A 24,450-nucleotide genomic window follows, 5' to 3' on the forward strand; every position below is an offset into this window, starting at 1 on the left:
AATATTACTCAACTATAAAAAGAACACATTTGAGTCAGTTCTAATGAGGTGGATGAAACTGGAGTGTATTATACAGAGTGAAGTAAGTCAGAAAGAGAAACACCAATACAGTATATTTACACATATATATGGAGTTTAGAGAGATGGTAATGACAATCCTATGTGCAAGGCAGCATAAGAGCACAGATGTAAAGAACAGACTTTTGGACTCTGTGGGAGAAGGTGAGGGTGGGATGATTTGAGAGAATAGCATTGAAACATGTATATTACCATATGTAAAATAGATGACCAGCGCAAGTTTGATGCATGAAGCAGGACACTCAAAGCTGGTGCTCTGGGGCAACCCAGAGGGATGGTGTGCGGGGGGAGGTGAGAGCGGCGGTTCAGGATGGGGGGACACGTGCACCGGTGGCTGATTCATGTTGATGTATGGCAAAAACCATCACAATATTGTAAAGTAATCATCCTCCAATTAAGAAAGAAAAAACATTGCTCAATAGTGTTTTGAAAAAGAATAAGAGGGCCCACTATTTAGGCATAATTTCCCATCTAGTAATACAGAAACAAATACGAAGAAAGAAAGTAAAGTTGGATTAAGTCATGAATAAAAAATTGAAATTTTAAATTATGGTTTGGGGTTTTTTTCAAGGTACTTCAAATTTATATCTTTGAAATTTTTTCTCTTTTTACTTCTTCTCCATGTCAGCTTCGAGAACTGCGATCCAAGATGCTTTCTAAAGAAGCTTCCTGTCAAGAGTTGAAAGCTGAGATGGAGAGCTACAAAGAAAACAATGCCAGAAAATCGTCTCTCCTCATCTCTCTGAGGGACAGAGTTCAGGAGCTAGAGGAAGAGTCAGCGGCTCTCTCCACTTCTAAAATTAGAACTGAAATCACAGCTCAGTCTGCAATCAAGGAGAACCAAGAGTTAAAGAAGAAAGTGGTAGAACTGGACGAAAAATTACAGTAAGGATATTTCAATATATTTCTCAATGGAGTTAGTGTCCTGATAGCAGGATGTGCCACAGAAGGCAATGGCACCCCACTCCAGTACTCTTGCCTGGAAAATCCCATGGACGGAGGAGCCTGGTAGGCTGCAGTCCATGGTTGCTAAGAGTCGGACACGACTGAGCGACTTCACTTTCGCTTTTCACTTTTATGCATTGGAGAAGGAAATGGCAACCCACTCCAGTGTTCTTGCCTGGAGAATCCCAGGGACAGGGGAGACTGGTGGGCTGCTGTCTCTGGGGTCACACAGAGTCGGACACGACTGAAGTGACTTAGCAGCAGCAGCAGCAGCAGCAGCATGTGCCTCTGAAGATACTGGCATTTTGCATTATTTGGCCCTGAAACTCAACTTGGGGAGAAAAAAATCATATGTGTATATATATATATATATAAAATCTGGAAGATTTCCTCTAAGTAAAGGTTTAACTGGAGTTGTAGAATAGTACACAGAGCGAGGGGTTTATTCAGAAGCTAGTTATAAAAATACCTCAGAAGCCCAGAACGCCCCAGACCACCCTTAACACTCCTCATTAAGTTTTATTGCCGGTTTATGCAGAGAACTCAGGAAATCTAGGTTTTCTACATGTAGTTCTGCCAAAAGGTGATTATTGAGATAAAATTGGGAGCTAACTGTTCTTAAAATGTACTTTGTAATTCTGTGTATAATAACTTAAATCACTTTACTAATAAAACACTTGATATTTATTTTACTTATTTCATCTTAAAAAGATTAAAAACAAAAACCCAGCACTTCCAGCTCCTGTCCTCTTTCTCTCCTTCCATTTAGAGCAAAATTCCTTAAACAAGTTCGTATGTACGCACTGTGCCAGTTTCTCTCCTCTCTCAGATCTACTCTGCTGAAGCCACTCATTAAGGTGACCAGTGACTGCACACTGCAAATTAGATGATCAGTCTCATCTGATCTTCCAGTACATCAGTCAACAGTTGGCTTTCCCCCCTGAACCACTTTCTTCTTTTAGCTTCCAGGGCACTGCGCACGCCTGCTGTTGATCTTGCCTTTCTAGCCACCCCGTCCTGATCTCTTGCTTTATCCGCCTCATCTCCTTGACTTCCAAGTATTGGCGGGCCCCAGGGCTCAGTCCTTGACTCTCTCCTTGAAAGTGAAACCCGCTCAGTCGTGTCTGACTCTTTGTGACCCCGTGGACTATACAGTCCATGGACTTCTCCAGGCTAGAATACTGGAGTGGGTAGCCTATCCCTTCTCCAGGGGATCTTCCCCACCCAGAAACTGAACCAGGGTCTCCTGCCTTGCAAGGCAGATTCTTTACCAACTGAGCCATCAGGGGACTCTCTTCTTGTTTCTGTCCAAATCCACTCTCTTAGTGCTCTCATCCAGTCTCATGACTTGAAGTATGACCTAAATGCTCATGACTCCCACGTTTCTTCATAAGACCTGCATATCTTATGACTTACTGGGCATCTTCACTTAGATGTCCAACAGGCATCTCAGATTAACATGTGCAAATTAGTATTTCCACAAATTCATCCTGTGGTTTTCCTAATCTCATTGAATGATAATTCCATTCCTCTAGTTGATCAGGGCAAAAATCTTGGATCATCCTTGCTTTCCTTTCCTAGATGCTTCAGTAAATCTCATCATTTATCTCTGCCATCAAAATAAATCTAAATTTTTACTACTGTACATTGCCACTAACCTAGTCTGCATCTCCGATTTACCCCACTCCCCCTAAATGTTTCTTACTCCCTTTTCTGATTAATCTTTTCCTTCATCTCTATAATATACTATACATTTTTCATACATTTATTTTTTGATTATTGTCCATCTTCCCAATTAGGACATAAGTCCTATGAGGGCAAGAATGTTCATCTGTTTCATTTACTACTGTATATTTAGCACCTTTAACAAAGCCTGATGCATAGTAAGTGCACAATAAATATTTATTAATCAAGTGAGTAATAAAATGATACATTCATTGTAGGAAAGTTTTTAAAGATATAGTACAGTGTCAAAAAGAAAATTACTCAAAACCTTACGATTCCAGAAAAACTATAGTTCACAATTTGTTGAACAGATATTCAGACAGTTGTACTTGAATGGCATCATGTAGTGAAATATTTTTCCTGAATAATATGTTATAAATACTAAAAAATTCTTTCATGATAGCATTTTTTCAGTAATATTCCATTGCGTGTTAATATCATAATTTACTTAACCAGTTCTTTTTGTTGTTTCCTTTAGACACTTAGGTTAGTTCCACTCAAAAAATTATTGTAAACCAAGATGCAATGGGGATCCATATGTGCTCATATTTTCACATTTATATGATTATGTCATTATGGTAGATGCCTGGAACTTTGTTAGGTCAAAGTGAAATGCAAATAGAAGTGGTAATAGTTTAGAAGTTCCCAGAATAGAGAAGTAAGACTGAAATCTTGGAGTAAATGTATCGAATCACATACATAAAGTAGTCAGAGCCATGGCATTTACCGTGATTCATGAGTTAGAGAGACTGAATACATACTACCTTTCATATGTTGAAAATGAGAACTCAGAATATTGATGTTGGTCTTTTATTGTTATACATTTTTCTAAATAGAAATATGGCATGATTTTGAGTATATGCAATTACATACTTTGTTAATCTTTGAATTGTGTGAAAGAATTTGCAGTAACATTTGAGTGTTGTAAACACTTAAAATGGTAAAAAGGGAAAGCAATAATCATGTTTATTATCTAGGGTACTAAAAATGATGCCAAATTATTGAAATGATTCTAATTTGCCTTTAAAATATGTCTTTTTAAAATGTTCTCTTAGTTTTTAACATTAAAGCATTAGAAATAGACCATGCTATTTCAGCAAACCTATCTGAGATTTGAAATAAAATATTCACAGCAGGGCATAAATTGACTGATTTTCCTTGATTAGCCCATTTTAGTACTCTTTAAAAATTCTAGATGTGCAAAAACTAGTTGTGATCTTTGCTGATGACTGAATACCTCTCTTCTCTAGAGGTGAGCACATCCTCTGCTTCTGATGTATTTTTTATTATATTTAACCGACTTCCCTGGTGGCTCAGATGGTAAAGCGTGTGCCTATAATGCAGGAGACCTGGGATCAGTCCTTGGGTTGGGAAGATCCTCTGGAGAAGGAAATGGCAACCCACTCCAGTATTCTTGCTTAGAAAATCCCATGGACGGAGGAGTGTGGTAGGCTACAGTCCATGGGGTTGAAAAGAGTTGGACATGACTGAGTGACTTCATTTCACCCTTGGTCATGAATCAAGGAATGCTCTAAGTAACCCTTATGGATCATTGTATAGTGACTGAAGCTTGGTCTCTAAACCCACTGTAGCATTACTTTCTTCCCCCATGAAGCCTCAACAGAGTCATGGATCCGTGTTTGATCTAGAGCAACAGACTCCAACCTTTTTGGCACCAGAGACCTATTTCATGGAAGATAGATTTTCCATGGATCAGGAGTGGTGGAGGTGGTTTCAGGATGATTCAAGCACATTGTATTTATTGTGAACTTCATTTCTAATCTAATGCTGCCACTGATCTGACAGAAGGTACTGGTCTATGACCCAGAAGTTGGGGACCCCTGATCTAGAGGACCACCTGCCACTTCTGCAGATCCTAAAAGGTCAAGGACAGGAGGCAGATAACCTGGCTCCCTTGCTAAGATGACATGAAGATCTTCCTACATTTTTGCAAAGTATAGGTGCTCCAGAGTTGCTTCCACTTTTCTCCTTCTTTAACTAGGCTTTTAAGACAATTATGTGCTCTGTGTCTGGGAAACTATGTTGTGTTGAAAATGATGATTGGTTATTTCCCAACAGAGAGCTCAAGTGCTGAACTTTGATGAATGTTATCTTCTTTGGTGTTAAAACTTATTTCTTATTTGACCAATAGAAAATGTTTAAAGGAAAATGAGGAGAATAAGAATCAAGTCTCACAGAATTGCAGAAAACATGAGGAATTTCTGGCTCAACTTCGTGACTGCTTAGATCCAGAGAAGAATGAAAAAGCATCAGATGAAGATTTAATTCTCAAGGTGCTTGTATGAAGACTAAAATGACTATACATTGAATAGTTGTTCTGATGTGTGCCATGGAGAGGAGCTGAGGTTAAGTCTCGGGGTGCAGGAGAGCAGGACAGGAGCCCGTATAGCATTAACCAACTGTGTGTTCTGGGAAAAACCATACCACTTCTCTGAGCCTCAATTCCAAGATTCTTTCTAGCATTATTTGGGATTAATTTTTCTCCAGATGTTCTCTCTGGCTCAGATGGTAAATAATCTGCCTGCAGTGCAGGAGACCCAGGTTCAATCTCTGGGTTGGGAAGATCCCCGGGAGGAGAAAATGGCAACCCACTCCAGTAGTCTTGCCTGGAGAATGCCATGGATAGAAGAGCCTGGTGGGCCACAGTCCATGGGGTCACAAAGAGTTGAAAATGACTGAGTGACCAACACTTACTTAATCTCCAGAAGGGATTGATTTTTTCCTTAAAATATGTTTAGATTGTCAAATAAAATTAATTATTCATTTAAATGATATGTTTTAGGAAGATTTTTATTTGTTTTAGGTACAGTCAGAAATACATGCACACAACTAAAAACCAGAACCAGCTGCATGTCATTTTGGGGATACTTGTCTGTCGGGTTAAGATTAGCTCTATAGTACTTTTAAATTTTACGCTTAAGCCAAAAAATAAAACTCCTGCTGTGATGGTAGGTTGCCATGGAGATGGAAATTAATGATATCAACTGAATAATTCACTTGGCTTGCAGTGCTTCATTAGGGAACCTGAAGGTATCTGAATGGACACCATATCTCTGCACCTACCCTTGCTTCTGAATGGCTTTCCATGTAGCCATTCTGTTTTAAAACAGTATTTTATTTACTTATTCTTTAAAATTGAAGTATAGTTGATTTACAATGTTGTATACATTTCAGGTGTACAGCGAAGTGATTCATATACATATAATTCAGTTACCTATACGGCTGTGTGTATGTGTGTGTGTGTGTATATATATATATTTTTTTTTTTTTCTTTTTCAGATTCTTTTCCCTTATCAGTTCAGTTCAGTTCAGTCGCTCAGTCATGTCCGACTGTTTGCGACCCCATGAATCGCAGCACGCCAGGCCTCCCTGTCCATCACCATCTCCCGGAGTTCACTCAGACTCACATCCATCGAGTCCGTGATGCCATCCAGCCATCTCATCCTCTGTTGTCCCCTTCTTCTCCTGCCCTCAATCCCTTCCAGCCTCAGAGTCTTTTCCAATGAGTCAACTGTTCTCATGAGGTGGCCAAAGTACTGGAGTTTCAGCTTTAGCATCATTCCTTCCAAAGAAATCCCAGGGTTGATCTCCTTCAGAATGGACTGGTTGGATCTCCTTGCAGTCCAAGGGAGTCTTAAGAGTCTTCTCCAACACCACAGTTCAAAAACATCAATTCTTCGGCGGTCAGCCTTCTTCATAGTCCAACTCTCACATCCATACATGACCACAGGAAAAACCATAGCCTTGACTAGATGGACCTTAGTCGGTAAAGTAATGTCTCTGCTTTTGAATATACTATCTAGGTTGATCATAACTTTTCTTCCAAGGAGTAAGCATCTTTGAATTTCATGGCTGCAGTCACCATCTGCAGTGATTTTGGAGCCCCCAAAAATAAAGTCTGACACTGTTTCTACTGTCTCCCCATCTATTTCCCATGAAGTGATGGGACCGGATGCCATGATCTTCATTTTCTGGATGTTGAGCTTTAAGCCAACTTTTTCACTCTCCTCTTTCACTTTCATCAAGAGGCTTTTTAGCTCCTCTTCACTTTCTGCCATAAGGGTGGTGTCATCTGCATATCTGAGGTGATTGATATTTCTCCCAGCAATCTTGATTCCAGCTTGTGTTTCTTCCAGTCCAGCATTTCTCATGATGTACTCTGCATAGAAGTTAAATAAGCAGGGTGACAATATACAGGCTTGATGTACTCCTTTTCCTATTTGGAACCAGTCTGTTGTCCCATGTCCAGTTCTAACTGTTGCTTCCTGACCTGCATACAGATTTCTCAAGAGGCAGGTCAGGTGGTCTGGTATCCCCATCTCTTTCAGAAGTTTCCACAGTTTTTTGTGATCCACACAGTCAAAGGCTTTGGCATAGTCAAGAAAGCAGAAATAGATGTTTTTCTGGAACTCTCTTGCTTTTTCCGTAATTCAGCAGATGTTGGCAATTTGATCTCTGGTTCCTCTGCCTTTTCTAAAACCAGCTTGAACATCAGGGAGTTCACGGTTCATGTATTGCTGAAGCCTGGCTTGGAGAATTTTGAGAATTTCCCTTATAAGTTACTATAAAATATTGAGTATAATTTTCTGTGCTATACAGTAGATCCTTATTTTATATACAGTATTGTGTTTATGTTAATCCCAGACTCTAGGGGTGAAAATCTCTAGGTCCATCCATGTTGCTGCAAATGGCATTATTTCATTCTTTTTTGTGGCTGAATAATATTCCTTATATATAGGTACCACATCTTCTTTATCCATTCCTCTGTTGATGGACATTTAGGTTGCTTCCATGTCTTGGCTATTGTGAATAGTGCTGCCGTGAATACTGGGGATATGGCCGTTCTCAAAGGCCTCTCCTCAGTGGTTTATTATTAAACATCCCATGTGTACCCTGTGAGAGCTGTGAAATGATTTCATTTTACTTCAGGAAGTTCCACCTCACTGATGAGTTTTGGCTGCTCAGGCCTAGGTCCATCTACTTCCCTCAAGGTGCTAGATGCAGCTCTTTCTCCTTCTCTCTGTTGCTGACATGTGACCAGGAAGCCTGGCTGTAAAAGTCTACTTTGCATTGTAGTTTGGAAGCTTATCTTTAAAGCAAGTGGTGGGAAAACGAGAAGAAAATTAAAATGCTTCTTCCTTAAGACACCCTTTCCCACCTCACAGGCGATCTCCAAGTATTAATCTGTGTTGAAACCATACTTTTCATTTTCTGTTCTTCTAATGCCTTGACATCTGGGGCCTTGCTGACCTTGGGTTCCAGGGTGAGCCAGTTCCTAGTAAATGACTCTCCTGGGTGCCCAGCTTTCCTATGCAAACCGCCGAACTCAGAGAAGCCCACACCCCAACCACTTCTACCAGGTTTTTACACTCCGGGCCACTATCCAACCAATCACCCCAGAGCCAGGTGCCGGATGACTAGAGATGGCTCCCACACTCCAGAACCCACTGAAATTCTTCAAACTAGGCAACCCTAAGCCTGCCCACGCTGCCTCACCTCTTTCTTCCTGTGGAAAACATGTTTTCACCCTGGCTCCCTCTGTCTCCTGCCCAGCCCTGGTGCTCCCTGGGTGGCCCTACATGGTGTGCCCCCTCCACTCAGGAACTGTGAGCAACAAACTCTCTTTCAGTCTCTCCTGATTTGTTGGCCTCACTGTACCCGCATGATAATATAACCTATATTTTTAAACAGTTACTAAGACCCTCGAGCTTTAGCATCTCAATCACCTGAGCAAGTCCTCACCTTATTTATTTTGGCTGCACTGGGTCTTTGTTGCAATGCATGGCGGCTTCTCTAGTTGCGGTGCATGAGCTTGGTTGCCCTGAGGCATGCTTCCCGACAAGGGATCTAACCCCTGTCCCCTGCTTTGGAAGGCAGATTCTTAACCCCTGGATCATCAGGGAACTCCCGCTCCCCGTCTTACATAGAAATCACTGGTTAAGAGTAAAAAGCCTGCTGTCTTCAACACTCACTAGGTATTCCCCGAGGTTACCAAAACCTCTCCAGTTTCAAAACCATTCCCTTATTCTCTTTACCTCATAAATACATGTATACACACCCTGTAAGGAAACCTGCCTCTTGAGAAATCTGTATGCAGGTCAGGAAGCAACAGTTAGAACTAGACATGGAATAACAGACTGGTTCCAAATAGGAAAAAGAGTGCGTCAAGGCTGTATATTGTCACCCTGCTTACTTAACTTGTATACAGAGTACATCATGAGAAATGCTGGGCTGGATGAAGCACAAGCTGGAATCAAGATTGGTGGGAGAAATATTAATAACCTCAGAAATGCAGATGACACCACCCTTATGGCAGAAAGTGAAGAAGAATTAAAGAGCCTCTTGATGAAAGTGAAAGAAGAAAGTGAAAAAGTTGCCTTAACATCAGTTCATGGTAAATAGATAGGGAAACTGTGGGAAACAGTGTCAGACTTTTTTTTTGGGGGGGCTCCAAAATCACTTCAGATGGTGACTGCAGCCATGAAATTAAAAGACGCTTTTGGAAGAAAAGTTATGACCAACCTAGACAGCATATTCAATAGCAGAGACATTACTTTGCCAACAACGGTCCATCTAGTCAAGGCTATGATTTTTCCAGTAGTCATGTATGGATGTTAGAGTTGGACTATAAAGAAGGCTGAGTGCCGAAGAATTGATGCTTTTGAACTGTGGTGTTGGAGAAGACTCTTGAGAGTCCCTTGGACTGAAAGGAGATCCAACCAGTCCATCCTAAAGGAAATCAGTCCTGAATATTCATTGGAAGGACTGATGTTTAAGCTGAAACTCCAGTACTCTGGCCACCTGATGCGAAGAGCTGACTCATTTGAAAAGACCCTGATGCTGGGAAAGATTGAAGGCAGGAGGAGAAGGGGACGACAGAGGATGAGATGGTTGGATGGCACCATCTACTCAATGGACATGAGTTGAGTAAATTCCAGGAGTTGGTGATGGACAGGAAGCCCTAGTGTGCTGCAGTCCATGGGGTCACGAAGAGTCAGACACGACTGAGTGACTGAACTGAACTGAAGGAAAGATGTTAGAAAAGAAGGGGTTTCTAAGAACTTATTTGACATCCATCCATCCACTTCCCAAATATTGAGTGAGTGACTGCTATGTGATAGACACTATTTTGGGTGTTGGGATACAACAGTGAATGAAACAAGACGGAGTCTGTGCCCACCTAAGAGCTTCCACTGTTGTGGGTCAAGATGCAGAGGCAATAAACAAATAAGTATACAATATTACCCCACAGAGTAAAAGGTGCAGTGAAGAAGTACAATTCAGGTTTGGGGGAAAGACCATAAAGCAAGTTAGAGGCATGGAATGCTAGTTTAGGTAGACTGGCTAAGCTGTGCCCTCTGGGATGGGGGCTTTTAAGGGATATTGAAACCACTGTATAGCACAGGGAACTCTGCTCAATGCTATGTGGCAGCCCGGATGGGAGGGGAGTTTAGGGGGAGATTGGATACATACATGTGTATGTGTGGTTGAATCCCTTTGCTGTCTGGAAACTATCACAACATTGTTAATCAACTATACTCCAATATAAAATAAAATGTTTTTTTTTTTTTTTAATAAAAGGATGTTGGAAAGGAAAAGTGTTCAAGAGAGAGGGAACAGCCCTGATTCAGGAGCAAGGCACCATGTTGGCAAGTTGTTGAGGCTAAAGATGCGCCACTTCCCCAGACTGTCCTAACACACATGCTGACTGTGTCTTGTGGAGGTTCAGGTCTTCCTACAGGCATCCTTGGGCTGTCTGCATGGCTGTTTCCCTGGGGCCCAGGAGCCTGGTTGGTTTTATTTTCCCTCCTTCTAAATCATACAAATCTTATTAGTGTTCCCAGCTAGCCCCTCAAATGCACAACATGAAGAGTGAAAAACCCAGCTAGTCCCAAATATAACCATGGTTTGAGCATGTTATTCAGGATTTTTTTCTATGCTTATATTAATTAAAAGGACTTTCTTTTGAAATAAAGAGAGTCCTGCCTTCTTCTCTGTATTTCTCCTCTGTGCCAGGTAACGCCTTATAATCAGTTGGTGCCAGCGGACGTGGGCTGAATTGAACTTCCTTGCTTGCCTGCTGTAACTCTGTAGAAACATCACCATCCCTGGAGTATTTAGCAGCCAGGGGCTTGCCGATGCCTGTTCTGTCTGAAAGCTTTTGGCCGAATGCTCATCATTGTTGTCTTGTAGCTACCTTTTGATTAATTTCAATTTGCCTACCCTGTCTGCCCATAACAAGAGAGTTTAGAGGCTGCCTTGGAAAATGTTATCTTTTGAGTGGATGGAGGAACAGGGCCTTTACTGTTTTCATGTGATAATGTGATCACGGGGGTACACAGATCAGAGTTGCTTAGAGAGTAGTATGAAAATTATTAATTTTTACAGGACACCTGTAATTGCTTTCTCTTCAGCTTGGAGAGCTGTGCAAGGAAAATGCATCTGTGAAAGGACAAATTGTTGCTCTTGAAGAGACTATAAATGTCCATGAGATGGAAGCAAAAGCTAGCAGAGAAACAATCATGAGGCTGGCTTCAGAAGTAAACAGAGAGCAGAAAAAAGCTGCCTCCTACATTGAAGAGAAAGGCCAGCTGAGCCAGGTACAGTATGTGGAGCACGTGTGTCCATCTGTGATCAAGTTTATGAAGCAGAAACTGAAAATCAGGTGTGGATAAGCACACTAGTGTCACTGACCACAATTCCCAAAGGCTCCTCTCAGCAGAGGGCTGGGGGGCACATGGGACTCTGTGACCTGATCAGGCCTCTGGATACAGTTTTTTTCTAATTAGAAAAAAAGAAATGCAAAACACTTAATAAGTAAAACATGTGTACTAATGTGTATTATTTGGTTGAATTATAAGGAGTAAAAAATTTTTTTAACTTATTATTTTTTAAACAAAGAGGTAATGCATTCACAAGATACAAAATTCTAAGTGGACACAGGAGAATGTGGTGAGAAGTGTCCCCCAATCCCTTCCCCCCAAACACCCAGTTGCTCTCTCTAGAGGCAACCTCTGTTAATAATTTCTTATATACCTTTCTACAAATATTCTATATATTCATATATTTATTCATAAATATATTCATACATTTATTCTTTTTATTTATTGTTTAACACAAATGGCAACAATTTTGCACACTCAATGTATCTCTGTTTATTTACTTTAAAAAATTGGTAAGGTGAAGTGAAGTCAGTCAGTCGTGTCCAACTCTTTGCGACCCCATAGACTGTAGTGTACCAGGCTCCTCTGTCCATGGGATTTTCCAGGCAACAGTACTGGAGTGGATTGCCATTTCCCTCTCCAGGGGATCTTCCCAGCCCAGGGCTCGAACCCAGGTCTCCCGCATTGTAGATAGACACTTCACCGCCTGAGCCACGAGGGAAGTAAGTTACTACACAGTATTATATACAAGGCTGCTAGCAATAATCTATCATTTCTCATATGTGAGACTCTGTCAGCAAGACAAAAATCCTAAAGGCAGACTGCTGGCTGAAAGGATATAAGGGGTTTTAATTTTGAGAGACGTTGCCCAGGGGAAGTGACTCTTACCTCTAAATTTTTATTTATATAATTAGTTGCTTGATCTTTCCAAATGAGTGAGAACCTGTTTGAGCATGGGAATTAATACTGTATATATTTTTAAACACTATATAATTCTTTTTAAAATTTTCTGTCAAAGAAACTAATTATGGGATTAATGATAGGGGTTAATTTCCAAAACCAAAAGTAAGCTAGTGCCATCAGTTAGTAAAATACGTAGGAGAAAATTGAAGAGTAAAGGAGATGGAGTTTAAAATGAAAGAATGACTAATGCTGAGAAAAAGAGGCTCCCTGAGGGGTGAAGTTTCAGTGGTGTCCGACAGGCTGTGAAGGGGGTTCTGGAATTGGCAGGACGCAGTGAAGGAGCTATCTTCGTGGGAAATCCTGAGGTCTTCCACGTCTGTGGTGACATCACTGCCAAGGTGAGGTGAGATGGGAAGTTGGAATGTGAAAGTGATCCAGTAATGATGATAATTTCTATTTCTCTCCAATTCCGTGCATCAAAGAGCCCTTCTGACCACTAGATTCCTTCTTCTGTCTCATTAACCTTGTGAAAGGAGCAAAGGTTTTACCACCATTACCAGGTCACTCCAGTCATTTCAACACCTTGTCAGTCTGCTTCAGCTCTCATACGAAAATGCCGTACACTGGGTGGCTTAAAAAACAAACATTTATTTCTCATATTTCCCGAGGTGGGGAAGTCCAAGATCAAGGGGGTAAGGGTTCTCTTCCTGGCCTGCAGACAGCCACTCTCTTGCCGTATCTTCACATGGCAGACTGAATTAGCGAGATCCCTGGTGTCTTTTATAAGGGCACCAATCCCAACACAAGGGCCCCACCCCCATGGCTTCATCTGAAGATAATTATCCCTCAATGGTCCCATCTTTCAAGCACCATCATACTGGATGTTAGGGCTTCAACATTTGAATTTTGAGGGGATACCATTCAAATAATTATTTTTCTCCAGCTTTTTCTTAGGAAAAATTTCAAACACATATAGAAAGGGTGAAGGAATACAATGAGCATCCATTTATTACACATCCAAATGTAACATTTGTTACCATTTTTCTGTATTTGCTTTATTAGCTTGTACACATGCACACACACACACGCACACGTATTTACAGAATCACTTGAAAATAGGTTTAGATGTTATATGTATTGTTTCTGACCACTGAAGCTTAGAATAAGGACATTATCCTACATAACCATAATATCATTATCACATCTAAAAGTCAACAGTGATGCCACAGTATCAGTTACTCATGGAGGTTTCCAAGCCCACAAGCTTTTTGCACTGCTTGAAAGGTGAAGTTTAATCTCCCTCCCCTTGTGGGCTGGATGAAGTGGCTCACTTCCAGTGACCGGAATATGTCAGAAGTGGTGGAATCTCACTTTGGAGATTGGGTTATGAAAACACTGTCGCTTTTGTCTTAGATACACTCTTTTGAATTCTCTTGAGTCACTGCTTTTGAGGGGAGCCAGATGTTACATGATGGGGCACTCAGGTAGGCAGTTGCATGGCCCAGGAGCCCAGGAACTGAGGCCTATCACCTACCATATGAGTGAGACTGGAAGTGAATCCTCATTCAGCTGAGTCTTGAGATGATAGTAGCCCTGGTCAACAGTTTGATTATAGCCTATGAGAGACCTTGAATCAGAAACATCCAGCTAAGTCAGTCCCAGATTTCTGGCCCATAGAGCTATGAGATAATAGATGTTTGTTGTGTTAAGTCATTAAGTATGGGCTAATTTTTTACACAGCAATAGATAATAAACATCTACTATTGACTTTCAAATTTAATCATTTTTTATAAGAATGTCTTTAGCTGTTTTCTTCCCCAAATTGTAGTCCATTCTAGATTCATCCATTGCATTTTTTGGTTATTTTTAGCCTTTTATAGTTGTTTTTTTTAATAGCATTAAAAAAATGTTATTGACTTATCATACAGAGTACAAAGCAATGGCCTGATTGTTTCTTCAAGATGTGATTTAACTTGCTTAACTATACTCTACAGGTAAAGTTGGATTTAGAGGCAGTATTGGATTCAGGTTAAACCTTTTTGGCAGGAATATTTCAAAGATAAAGTTGTAAACTTCATATTGAATTGCATTAGAAGCAAATAGTGTTAGATTGTTCCATTGTTGCTGAAACTGTTTGATTGCCCATATCCTCAGGGAAAAGGTACATTTTATTTTCTGCAGCCAAGTAAGGTATCTGTGGGGGTGAGAATTGGCAGGTTATTTCTGTTCCCCCTTCAGTTACCTAGTGATGTTTTCGTCTATTGATTCTTGCCTGGATTAATTTATATCAGGGGTGGCAAAGTGGTAATATTCTAATTTCATCATTCCTTCTACTTATTAGTCAACATTCTTACTAAAGAAAAGCTTTTTATTTTCTTTCTTTTCATTTTCAATTCTATGGACACATGGATTTTTATTTACTTACTATTAATAATCAATTATTCTCCTTTTGGCTTTCCAAATCCTCCATGTTTGGCCAGAAGGAGTCTCTGCAAGATTGTCTCTGTGACCTTATAACTTGACTCCTTTAGTCTTTCAATGCTTCTCTGCTTTTCAACAGAAGATGATATCTTAGGCTCACTTACAATTTTCAGACCACAGAACTAAAATCAGCCTGTTCTCTATGGAATTTTGGCTCCTTTTACTGGGGAAGAGTGCTTAGCAACCAAGATTCAGGCTCTACGTGTGCTCATTGCTATTGGGATGTCATTGCTTTTAGTGGATAGAGCTAGAAATGCTTTTTTAGAAATGAATTGATGCTGGTACTTTGGGGAACTTTTTATTTGGTATTGGGGTATAGCTGATTAACAATACTGTGATAGTTTCAGATGAACAGTGAAGGGATTCAGCCATACATATACATATATCTGTTCTCCTTCAAAGCCCCTCCCATCCAGGCTGCCACATCACATTGAGGAAAGTGCTGTGCAATTCTGGTATTTTTAATTAAAAGTAATATTTTAGAGTTTTCTTAATATCCTTTTACTTTATATTAGTAATCTTTTGGATCCTAATAATAATATTTACTCATTTGCTTTGTCTTATAAATATATATATGTCTTATAAATAAATATGAATAAAATGATTTAAAAATTACAGTCTAAGTATTTTACCTATAAGTAAACTGTCTTAGTGACATTTATGACTCTCAGAGTTTTTACTTTAGTACTGTCAGCAATCATGAGTATAATATTTACAATTTACCAATCACTTAGAAATTTGGCAAACTCAGCAGGGGCCATAGGACTGGAAAAGGTCAGTTTTCATTCCAATCCCAAAGAAGGGAAATGGCAAAGAATGTTCAAACTACTGCACAATTGTACTCATTTCACATGCTAGCAAAGTAATGCTCAAAATTCTCCAAGCTAGGCTTCAACAGTACATGAACTGAGAACTTCCAGATGTTCAAGCTGGATTTAGAAAAGGCAGAGGAACCAGAGATCAAATTGCCAACATCCGTTGGATCATAGAAAAAGCAAAAGAATTCCAGAAAAACATCTACTTCTGCCTCATTGACTACAGTAAAACCTTTGACTGGGTAGATCACAACAAACTGTGGAAAATTCTGCAAGAGATGGGAATGCCAGACCACCTTACCTGCCTCCTGAGAAATCTGTATTCAGGTCAAGAAGCAACAGTTAGAACTGGACATGGAACAACGGGCTGGTTCTAAATCAGAAAAGGAGTCCGTCAAGGCTATACATTGTCACCCTGCTTATTTGACTTCTATGCAGAGTACATCATGAGAAACACATGGCTGGATGAAGCACAAGCTGGAATCAAGGTTGCTGGGAGAAATATCAGTCACCTCAGATATGCAGATGACACCACCCTTATGGCAGAAAGTGAAGAGGAACTGAAGAGCCTGTTGATGAAGGTGAAAGGAGAGTGAAAAAGCTGGCTTACAACTCAATATTAAAAAAACTAAGATCATGGCATCCAGTCCCATCACTTCATGGCAAGTAAATGGGGAAACCATGGAAACACTGAGAGACTTTACTTTTCTGGGCTCCAAAATCACTGCAGATAGTGAAATTAAAAGACTTTTACTCCTTGCAAGAAGAACCATGACAAATATAGACAGCATATTAAAAAGCAGAGACATTACTTTGCCGACAAATGTTCATCTAGTCAGAGCTATGGTTTTTCCAGTAGTTCATGTATCGATGTGAGAGTTGAACCATAAAGAAGGCTGAGCACTGAAGAACTGATGCTTTTGAACTGTGGTGTTGGAGAAGACTCTTGAGAGTCCCTTGGACTGCAAGGAGATCCAACTAGTCTATCCTAAAGGAAATCAACCCTGAATATTCATTGGAAGGACTGATGCTGAAGTTGAAGCTCCAGTACTTTGACCACCTGATGTGAAGAGCTGACTCATTAGAAAAGACCCAGATACTGGGAACAATTGAAGACAGAAGAAGGAGATGACAGAGGACAGGATGGTTGGATGGCCTCACCAACTCAGTGAACATGATGAGTTTGAGCAAACTCTGGGAAGATGGTGTTGGACAGGGAAGCCTGGCGTGGTGCAGTCCATGGGGTCGCATAGAGTCGGACATGACTGAGTGACTGAACAACAACGCCAATCACTTGCCATTAGCATAGTCATTTTGCTAGGTGCTCAGAGAGGTTATGTACTGTGCTCAGTATGCACAGCTATTAAGTGGCAAATGATCTGAACCCTGGTCATGATGTTGTCTTGCTTTTAACAGTAATCCCCTTTATATATAGATTCACAGCTACTTCCTACATACAAGTCTGGTGCCAAAAATTATTTGTCAGGAGAACAGTAAAGAGAAATAGCTGTGCAAATTTCCTCAGTGAATGAATGACGTTAATTTGATTATAGATAGTAGTTACTAACTTTTCAAGCCTAGAAAATTATGAAGAATTGAGTTTGTCTATAAAATGCATATTTGGAGATGAGCAATAGGAAATGACAATATGTTGTAAGAACACATTAAGAAGTATATAATTTATTCCTCTTCTTATGTAAGCGTCTTTACCCTTGTAAATGACTGATGATGCAATGTTGTTCAGACTTGTGAAACACATTCACTTTGGGATCAAGTTCCTGCCAAGATAATAAAAGTTATAAAAAATATGGGCAATAAAAAGCTTGAGGTCTTTAATAAAGTGCTCATTCATAGGATTATGACTCCAGAGATTTACTACTGAAAAACACTGTCAAGTGGTTTTACTGACACATTAACGGTCTCAGAGAGAACCTTCATAATGCTTTCTAAAGCTCTGTTTTTGGGGTAGGAAACTTACTTTACTAGTAAAGTCCTGAATGACTGCAGAGAAAGAAGTTTCTGAAGGGCTGGGATGCTGTTTCTACTAAACTCAGCTTTTCTTATTTTCTTAATGATTTTTTGTTACTTTATGAAAATTTCCCAAGTAAAAATCCAGGTAGTTTATTATACATATGGAAGATATATTATTTGAAAATCTTTAACAGTTAAAAATTGCAGTACATTTAAAAAAGTATTGAAGCTTGGCACCTTTTCTTTTTGTTGTCTTGAAGTAATCTAAAGCTGAGAAAAGGAGTCATTTTATCTACATTAGCCATGTACATTTGCTATAGACAAGAATTTTCGATCAATGAATCAGGAATTCAACTTACATAGTGGATTCTGTTTATTTTCCTTCACACTGTTCACATTTTCTTTAACTCTAGTGGCCAGAATTGAAGCTAGGAAAGCATATTGGTTTTGGAGTCAGCAAGCTTGGTTTGGAAGGATGTTCCTTCTGCTCCCTGGGTTTGTTGTCCCGCAGCAGAGTGTTTGTAAGAAGGGAGAGGATAAGACAGACGCACCGAGCTGAGTGGCTAAGAGGCCAGGCTCTTGGGTTTTTTTCTAGGCTCCAGAATTATTTGACTGTGTGATCTAAGACATATGACTTTACCTCTTTGAACTTCAATTTCTTTGTATGTGAAACTGGAAAATAATTTAAAGGTCTATCTCTTACAATTATTGTTAGGATTGAATGATGTAATATACATAAGGTACTCAAAACAAGCCCAGCATATAATTGATTCTCAGTGTTTTAATTTCCTTTTCCTCATTATTTACTTTTATCTAGGGACTAAAATAAACATATGGTTATTTTAAGAGTACAGACATATGGAATGGCTTCCTAGAAGTGAGAAATTATTAGACAGGTAAATTAGTAAAGAAATTAAAGATCTCTTTACAGTCCTAGAATCACAGTGTTGGAAGTGACCTTAAGATCTTTTAGAATCTAGCTCATCTAACTCTCTATGTGAAATAAGAATCATCTTTAAAGTGTCCCTCTATAGTTAGCATCCAGCCTTCTCTTGAACTCCTTAAGAGTCAGGGAACTCATTTCTGTACAAGGGGGTCCACCTTCTCTGTGAAGTTCTAATTGTTTGACACTTCTTCATTGTAGCAAGTCAGGATCAGAATCCCTACAATTCATGTTGTCATCCTGGCTCTATCTTTTTTCTCTCAGTTTTATTGAGATATAATTGATATATGGCCCTGTATAAGTTTAAGATGTATAGCGTAATGGTTTGACTTATATCATGAAACAATTATACAGTAATTTTAGTGAACATTCATCATCTTATTAAAGAAATAGAAGAATTCTATTTCTTTAATAAACTAAATAGAAAAAGGCTTTTTCCTTGTGATGAGAACTCTCAGGATTTTCTCTTCAGTTCAGTTCAGTTCAGTTCAGTCGCTCAGTCGTGTCCGACTCTTTGCGACCCCATGAATCGCAGCACACCAGGCCTCCCTGTCCATCACCATCTCCCGGAGTTCACTCAGACTCACGTCCATCAAGTCTGTGATGCCATCTAGCCATCTCATCCTGGGTTGTCCCCTTCTCCTCCTGCCCCCAATCCCTCCCAGCCTCAGAGTCTTTTCCAATGAGTCAACTCTTCGCATGAGGTGGCCAAAGTACTGGAGCTTCAGCTTTAGCATCATTCCTTCCAAAGAAATCCCAGGGTTGATTTCCTTCAAAATGGACTGGTTGGATCTTAGCAACTGTTATATGTTGTATACAGCAGTGTTAATTATGCTTATCATGTTGTCCATTGCATTCCTAATACTTGTTTATCTTTTAAGTGGCAGTTTGTACTTTTGACTGCCTTCCACCAATTTTCCCTTCCCCTGTGTCCCACCCCTGGTAACCACAAATCTGATCTCCTTTTCTATGACTTCGTTTGTTTGTTTTTGAGATATATTTGTCCTACAACACTACGTTAGTTCCTGTTATGCAACCTAGTGATTTGATATTTCTATACATTTCAAAATGGTCATCACGATAAGTCTAGTTACTATCACAATGGAAAGATTTATTACTTGTGTCTAGTCGCTCAGTCATGCCTGCCTCTTGCAGCCCCATAGACTGTAGCCCGCTAGGCTTCTCTGTCCATGGGACTCCCCAGGCAAGAATATTGGAGTGGGTTTCCATTTCCTTCTCTAATATATCACTGAATTATTGACCATATCCCCCACACTGTTTCGTACCTATGATTCATTTATTTTGCAGCTGGAAGTTTCTACCTCCTAATCTCCCTTACCTACTTCTTTCCTTCCCTCACCTGCTTACCCTTGGCAACCACCTACTTGTTCTTTGTCTCTCTGACTCTGTTTCATTGTGGTTGTCCATTTGTTCTGTTTTTCAGATTGCACATAGAAGTGAAATCATAAACGATCTGTCTTTTTCTGTCTGACTTATTTTACTTAGAATAATATCCCATAGGTATTATTCTAGGTCCAACCATGTTGTTACAAATGGCAAAATTTCATTTTTTTATAGCTGAGTTGTATGTATATGCATGTATATATGTATATTTCTCTCTATATATATCTTTTTCTTTTATCTATTTATATAGGCTCTTAGGTTGCTCCCATATCTTGGCTATTATAAAGAATGCTGCAGTGAATATAGGGGTGCACATATCTTTTCTAATTAGTATTTTAATTTTCTTCATTTCCTCACCAACATTTGCTGTTTGTTGTTCATTGATAACAACTGTGCTGACAGATGTGAGATAATATCTCTTTGTGATTTTGATTTTCATTTTTCTGATGATTAATGATGTTGAGCATATTTTTGTGTGTCTGTTGGTCATCTGTCTGTCCTCTTTGGAAAAATGTCTATTCAAGTTCTCTGCCCATTTTTCAATCTGAGTTTTCTTCCTTTTTTTTTTTCCTTGATGTTGAGTCATATCAGTTCTTTGTATATTTTGGATATTAACCTGCCATAACACTTATTGTTTGCAAATATCTTCTGTTCAGTAGGCTGCATTTTCATTTTGTTGATAGTTCGGTGTACAACAGCTTTTTAGTTTCATGTAGTCCCATTTATTTATTTATATTAAATTTTTTACAATGTTGGTTTCTGCCATAGAACAACACAAAGCAGCCGTAGTGTTATATATATCCTTTCCCTCCCTAGCCTCCCTTCCCTCCCCCCATCCCATCCCTCTAGGTCATACAGAGCGTCAGACTGGGCTCCCTGCTCTACACAGTGACTTCTCACCAGCTATCCATCTTACACTTGATAGTGTATATGTGTCCATGCTACTCTCTCCGTTCGTCCCACTCTCGCCCTCTCCCACCGTGTCCACAGGTGCATTCTCTACATCCTTGGAGCTCCGTTTCTTCCCTGAAAATGGGTTCATCAATATAATTTTTCTTAGAAGGCCTGAACAGATATTTCTCCAAAGAAGACATACAGATGGCCAACAAACGCACAAAAAGATGCTCAGCATCACTAATTATTAGAGAAATGCAAATCAAAACTACAATGAGGTATCACCTCACACCAGTTAGAATGGCTATCATAAAAAAAAAAATCTACAAATGGTAAATACTAAGGGGATGTGGAGAAAAGGGAACCCTCCTACACTGTTGGTGGGAATGTAAACTGATACAGCCATTATGGAGAACAGTATGGCGATTCCATTTATTTATTTTTGCATTTGTTTCCTTTGTCTGAGAGACAGGTTCAAAAACTATTAGTAAGACTGGTGTCAAAGAGCATACCGCCTATATTTTTCTTCTAGAAGTTTTATGGTTTCAGATCTTAACATTTAAGTCTAATCCATTTTGAATTTATTGTTGTTCAAGGTTTGAGGAAGTACTCCAGTTTGATTCTTTTGCATGTAGATGTGCAGTTTACCCAGCAACATTTATTACAAGAGGCTGTGTTTTCCCCACATTATATTCTTTCCTCCTTTGTTGTAGATTAATTGCCCATATAAATATGAGTTTATTTCTGGGGTCTCTATTTTATTCTGTTGATCTGTGTATCTGTTTTTGTGCCAGTACCATACTATTTTGATTACTGTCACTTTGCAGTAATACTTTGAAATCAGGGAGAATGATACCTCCAGCTTTGTTCTTTTTTCTCAAGATTGTTGTGACTGTCTGAGGTCTTCTGTATTCCCATACAAATTTGAGAATCATTTGTTCTAATTCTGTGAAAAATATCTTTGGTACTCTGATAGAGATTGCATTGAATTTGTAGATTGCCTTGGGTGGTATGGTTATTTTAACTATGAATTATTTCAATCCATGAGCATGGTATATTTTTCTATCTATTTCTATTATCTTTGGTTTCTTCATCAGTGTCTTATAGTCTTCTGAATACAGGTGTTTTACCTCTTTAGATTTATGTCTAGGTATTTATTTTATTCTTTCTGAGCCAATTATAAATGAGATAGTTTTCTTGATTTCTCTTCCTGATAGTTTGGTGTTAGTGTGTAGAAATGTAACAGATTTTTCATATTAATTTTATATCCTGCAACTTCCCTGAACTCATTAATGAGTCCCAGTAGTTTTTTGGTGACATCTTTAGAACTTTCTATGTATTATGTCATCTGCAAACATGATAGTTTTACCTGTTTCTTTCCAGTTTAGTTTTTTTTATATATATCTTTTTCTTGTCTGACAAGATCTCCAATACTACATTGAGTAAAAGTAACTAGAGTGAGCACCTTTATCTGTTCCTAATCTTAGAAGAAATGCTTTCAGATTTTCACCATTGAGTAGGATGTTAGCTGACATATATGGCCTTCTTTACGTTGAGGTATGTTTCATCTACGCCTGCTTTCTGGAGAGTTTTTATGTTAAGTGGATATTGAATTCTGTCAAAATCCTTTTTGCATCTATTGAGATAATTATATGATATTTATTTTTCAATTTATTAATGTACTGTATCACACTGAATCATTCTTACATCCATGGGATAAATCCCACCTGATCATAGTGTATGATCTTCTTAATGTATTGTTAAAATTGATTTGCTAGTATTTTGTTGAGGTTTTTTACATGTATATTTATCAGTAATATTGGCTTGTGATTTTCTTTTTAGTGATGTTTTTGTCTGGTTTTGGTATCAGGATAATGCTGGCCTTGAAAACAAGTTTGGAAGTGTTCCTTCCTTTGCAATATTTTTTTTTTTGAAAGAATTTGAGAAGGATAGGTGTTAACTCTTCTCTACATGTTCGGTAGAATTCATCTATGAAGCCATCTGATCCTGAATTTTTGTTTATGAGAAGTTTTAAAATTACTGATTCAATTTTATTACTGGTGTTTAGTCTGTTCATATTTTCGATTTCTTCCTTAGCCAGTCTGGGAAGATTGTGTGTTTCTAGGAATTTGAGCTGGGCAAGTGGTGCAAGGTGTCCCAGAGCTGGTGTTGGCTCTTTCATGTAGGGGGCCAGGTCCTGATATGGCAGACTCCTGGATTGCAGTGGTCCTGGGTCTGGTGTCTGTCTGCTGGTGAGTGGGGCTGGTCCCTGCAGCAAAGTAAGGTCCCAGGGGTCCCAGGGCTAGTGAGGTGCACTGGTGGGTGGGGTGTGGTCCTGGGCACTTTGATGGGTGGGTTAGGGAATCATGGGGTCCTAAGGCAGCCAGCCTACTGGTGGTGCTGTATCCTTCCCCAGCTAGCTACTTGGCCTGAGACATCCCAGACCTGATGCCAACAGGATGGTGGATGGATCTGCAACCTGGTGCTAGTAAGCTAGAGGGAGGGTTCTAAAATGGTGAGGCATTAAAATGTAAATGAACACTAAAATCATATCTGCTCATATTATAAAAAATTTAAACTGTTCATAAGACTCCGAAGTAAAATTAAGAATCATCTCTCCTTCCACTTCTAGCCACAGTTTATACTCTCATTTTAACTTCTAATATTACCATTAAGACTTTAAAGAAATACTATACCTGACAACCTGAAATAGTACTTTTTTGGATGTTCTGCTATGAAATAAAATGAACTTAATGCCTCCTACTTTTTTCTCCCCTCATTCATTTTATAGTTTTTATTATATCATTATATTTACCTTGTCAATTTACATTCTGTTCTGTAACTGTAAGTCTTCAGTGCTTTGTCTTTAGGTTCATTCAACACTTTTACAATAAATTGAAACAGAGTTAAAAATAACATGGTTATGTGAATATTTTTATTATGGATCTAATCCTAGCATGTGATGTGGAACCCAATCCATTTTGACAATGTCCCCCTTTAAATTTCAGCTGGGAACTGTCCATGGTCCTCCAGGCACAGTCTGACCAGTTCAGGGCAGAATGTTTCGCAGTACCGAAGTGAAGCCTAGGAACACACTGGCCTCGTGGACAGTTTAATTCATTGTTAACTTGAACTGAGTTTGTCAATAATGCTAATTCCAAATTTAAACTGAATTCTTGTTATTTTCCAAGGTTGATGATGCCACTGGGACAGCTAAGATTTAGGAAAGGCCTTCCTCATTTTGAAGTAAAATGTTACTCTACAGCTTCTTCTCTAACAGATCATGGAATTACAGGGCCAAAGGATATTGTGCATATTACATTTTTTAGGTATTTATGCCAAAATTATACCTGTTCACACTATCACCAGCAATGCATGAGAGGGCATGTTTGGGGGAATTTCTGAGTTTATTTGTTAGTATTAACTGCAGTAGGTAGAAATAACCAACTAATTTTTAGTTTTATGAAAATTGTCTAGGGTTGGATGAATTAAGTTCAAGCCAGAGGTTCTCTACCCTGATGATAATCAGTCATTTTAGTTCTGAGAGGCAGTTTGATCTCATACATATCCAAAGCCATAGGATGGTTAGAAATATCATAATAGGAAT

At 39.2% G+C, this 24,450-nt stretch overlaps 1 protein-coding gene across 1 annotated transcript in view; it reads left to right on the plus strand.

The window, feature by feature from the left end:
* Positions 1–24,450, plus strand: part of CCDC170 (coiled-coil domain containing 170) — a gene marked incomplete at its 5' end in the record, with an annotated part of 93,473 nt that overhangs the window by 30,408 nt on the left and 38,615 nt on the right. Inside the window, 3 exons of the mRNA XM_013966606.2 lie at positions 707–963; positions 4,901–5,042; positions 11,184–11,369. Of these exons, the coding sequence (XP_013822060.2) occupies positions 707–963; positions 4,901–5,042; positions 11,184–11,369 (585 nt within the window). The remainder of the gene's footprint in view (positions 1–706; positions 964–4,900; positions 5,043–11,183; positions 11,370–24,450) is intronic.

Source organism: Capra hircus, chromosome 9 (assembly GCF_001704415.2).
Source record: "Capra hircus breed San Clemente chromosome 9, ASM170441v1, whole genome shotgun sequence".
Classification (NCBI taxonomy): Eukaryota; Metazoa; Chordata; class Mammalia; order Artiodactyla; family Bovidae; genus Capra; species Capra hircus.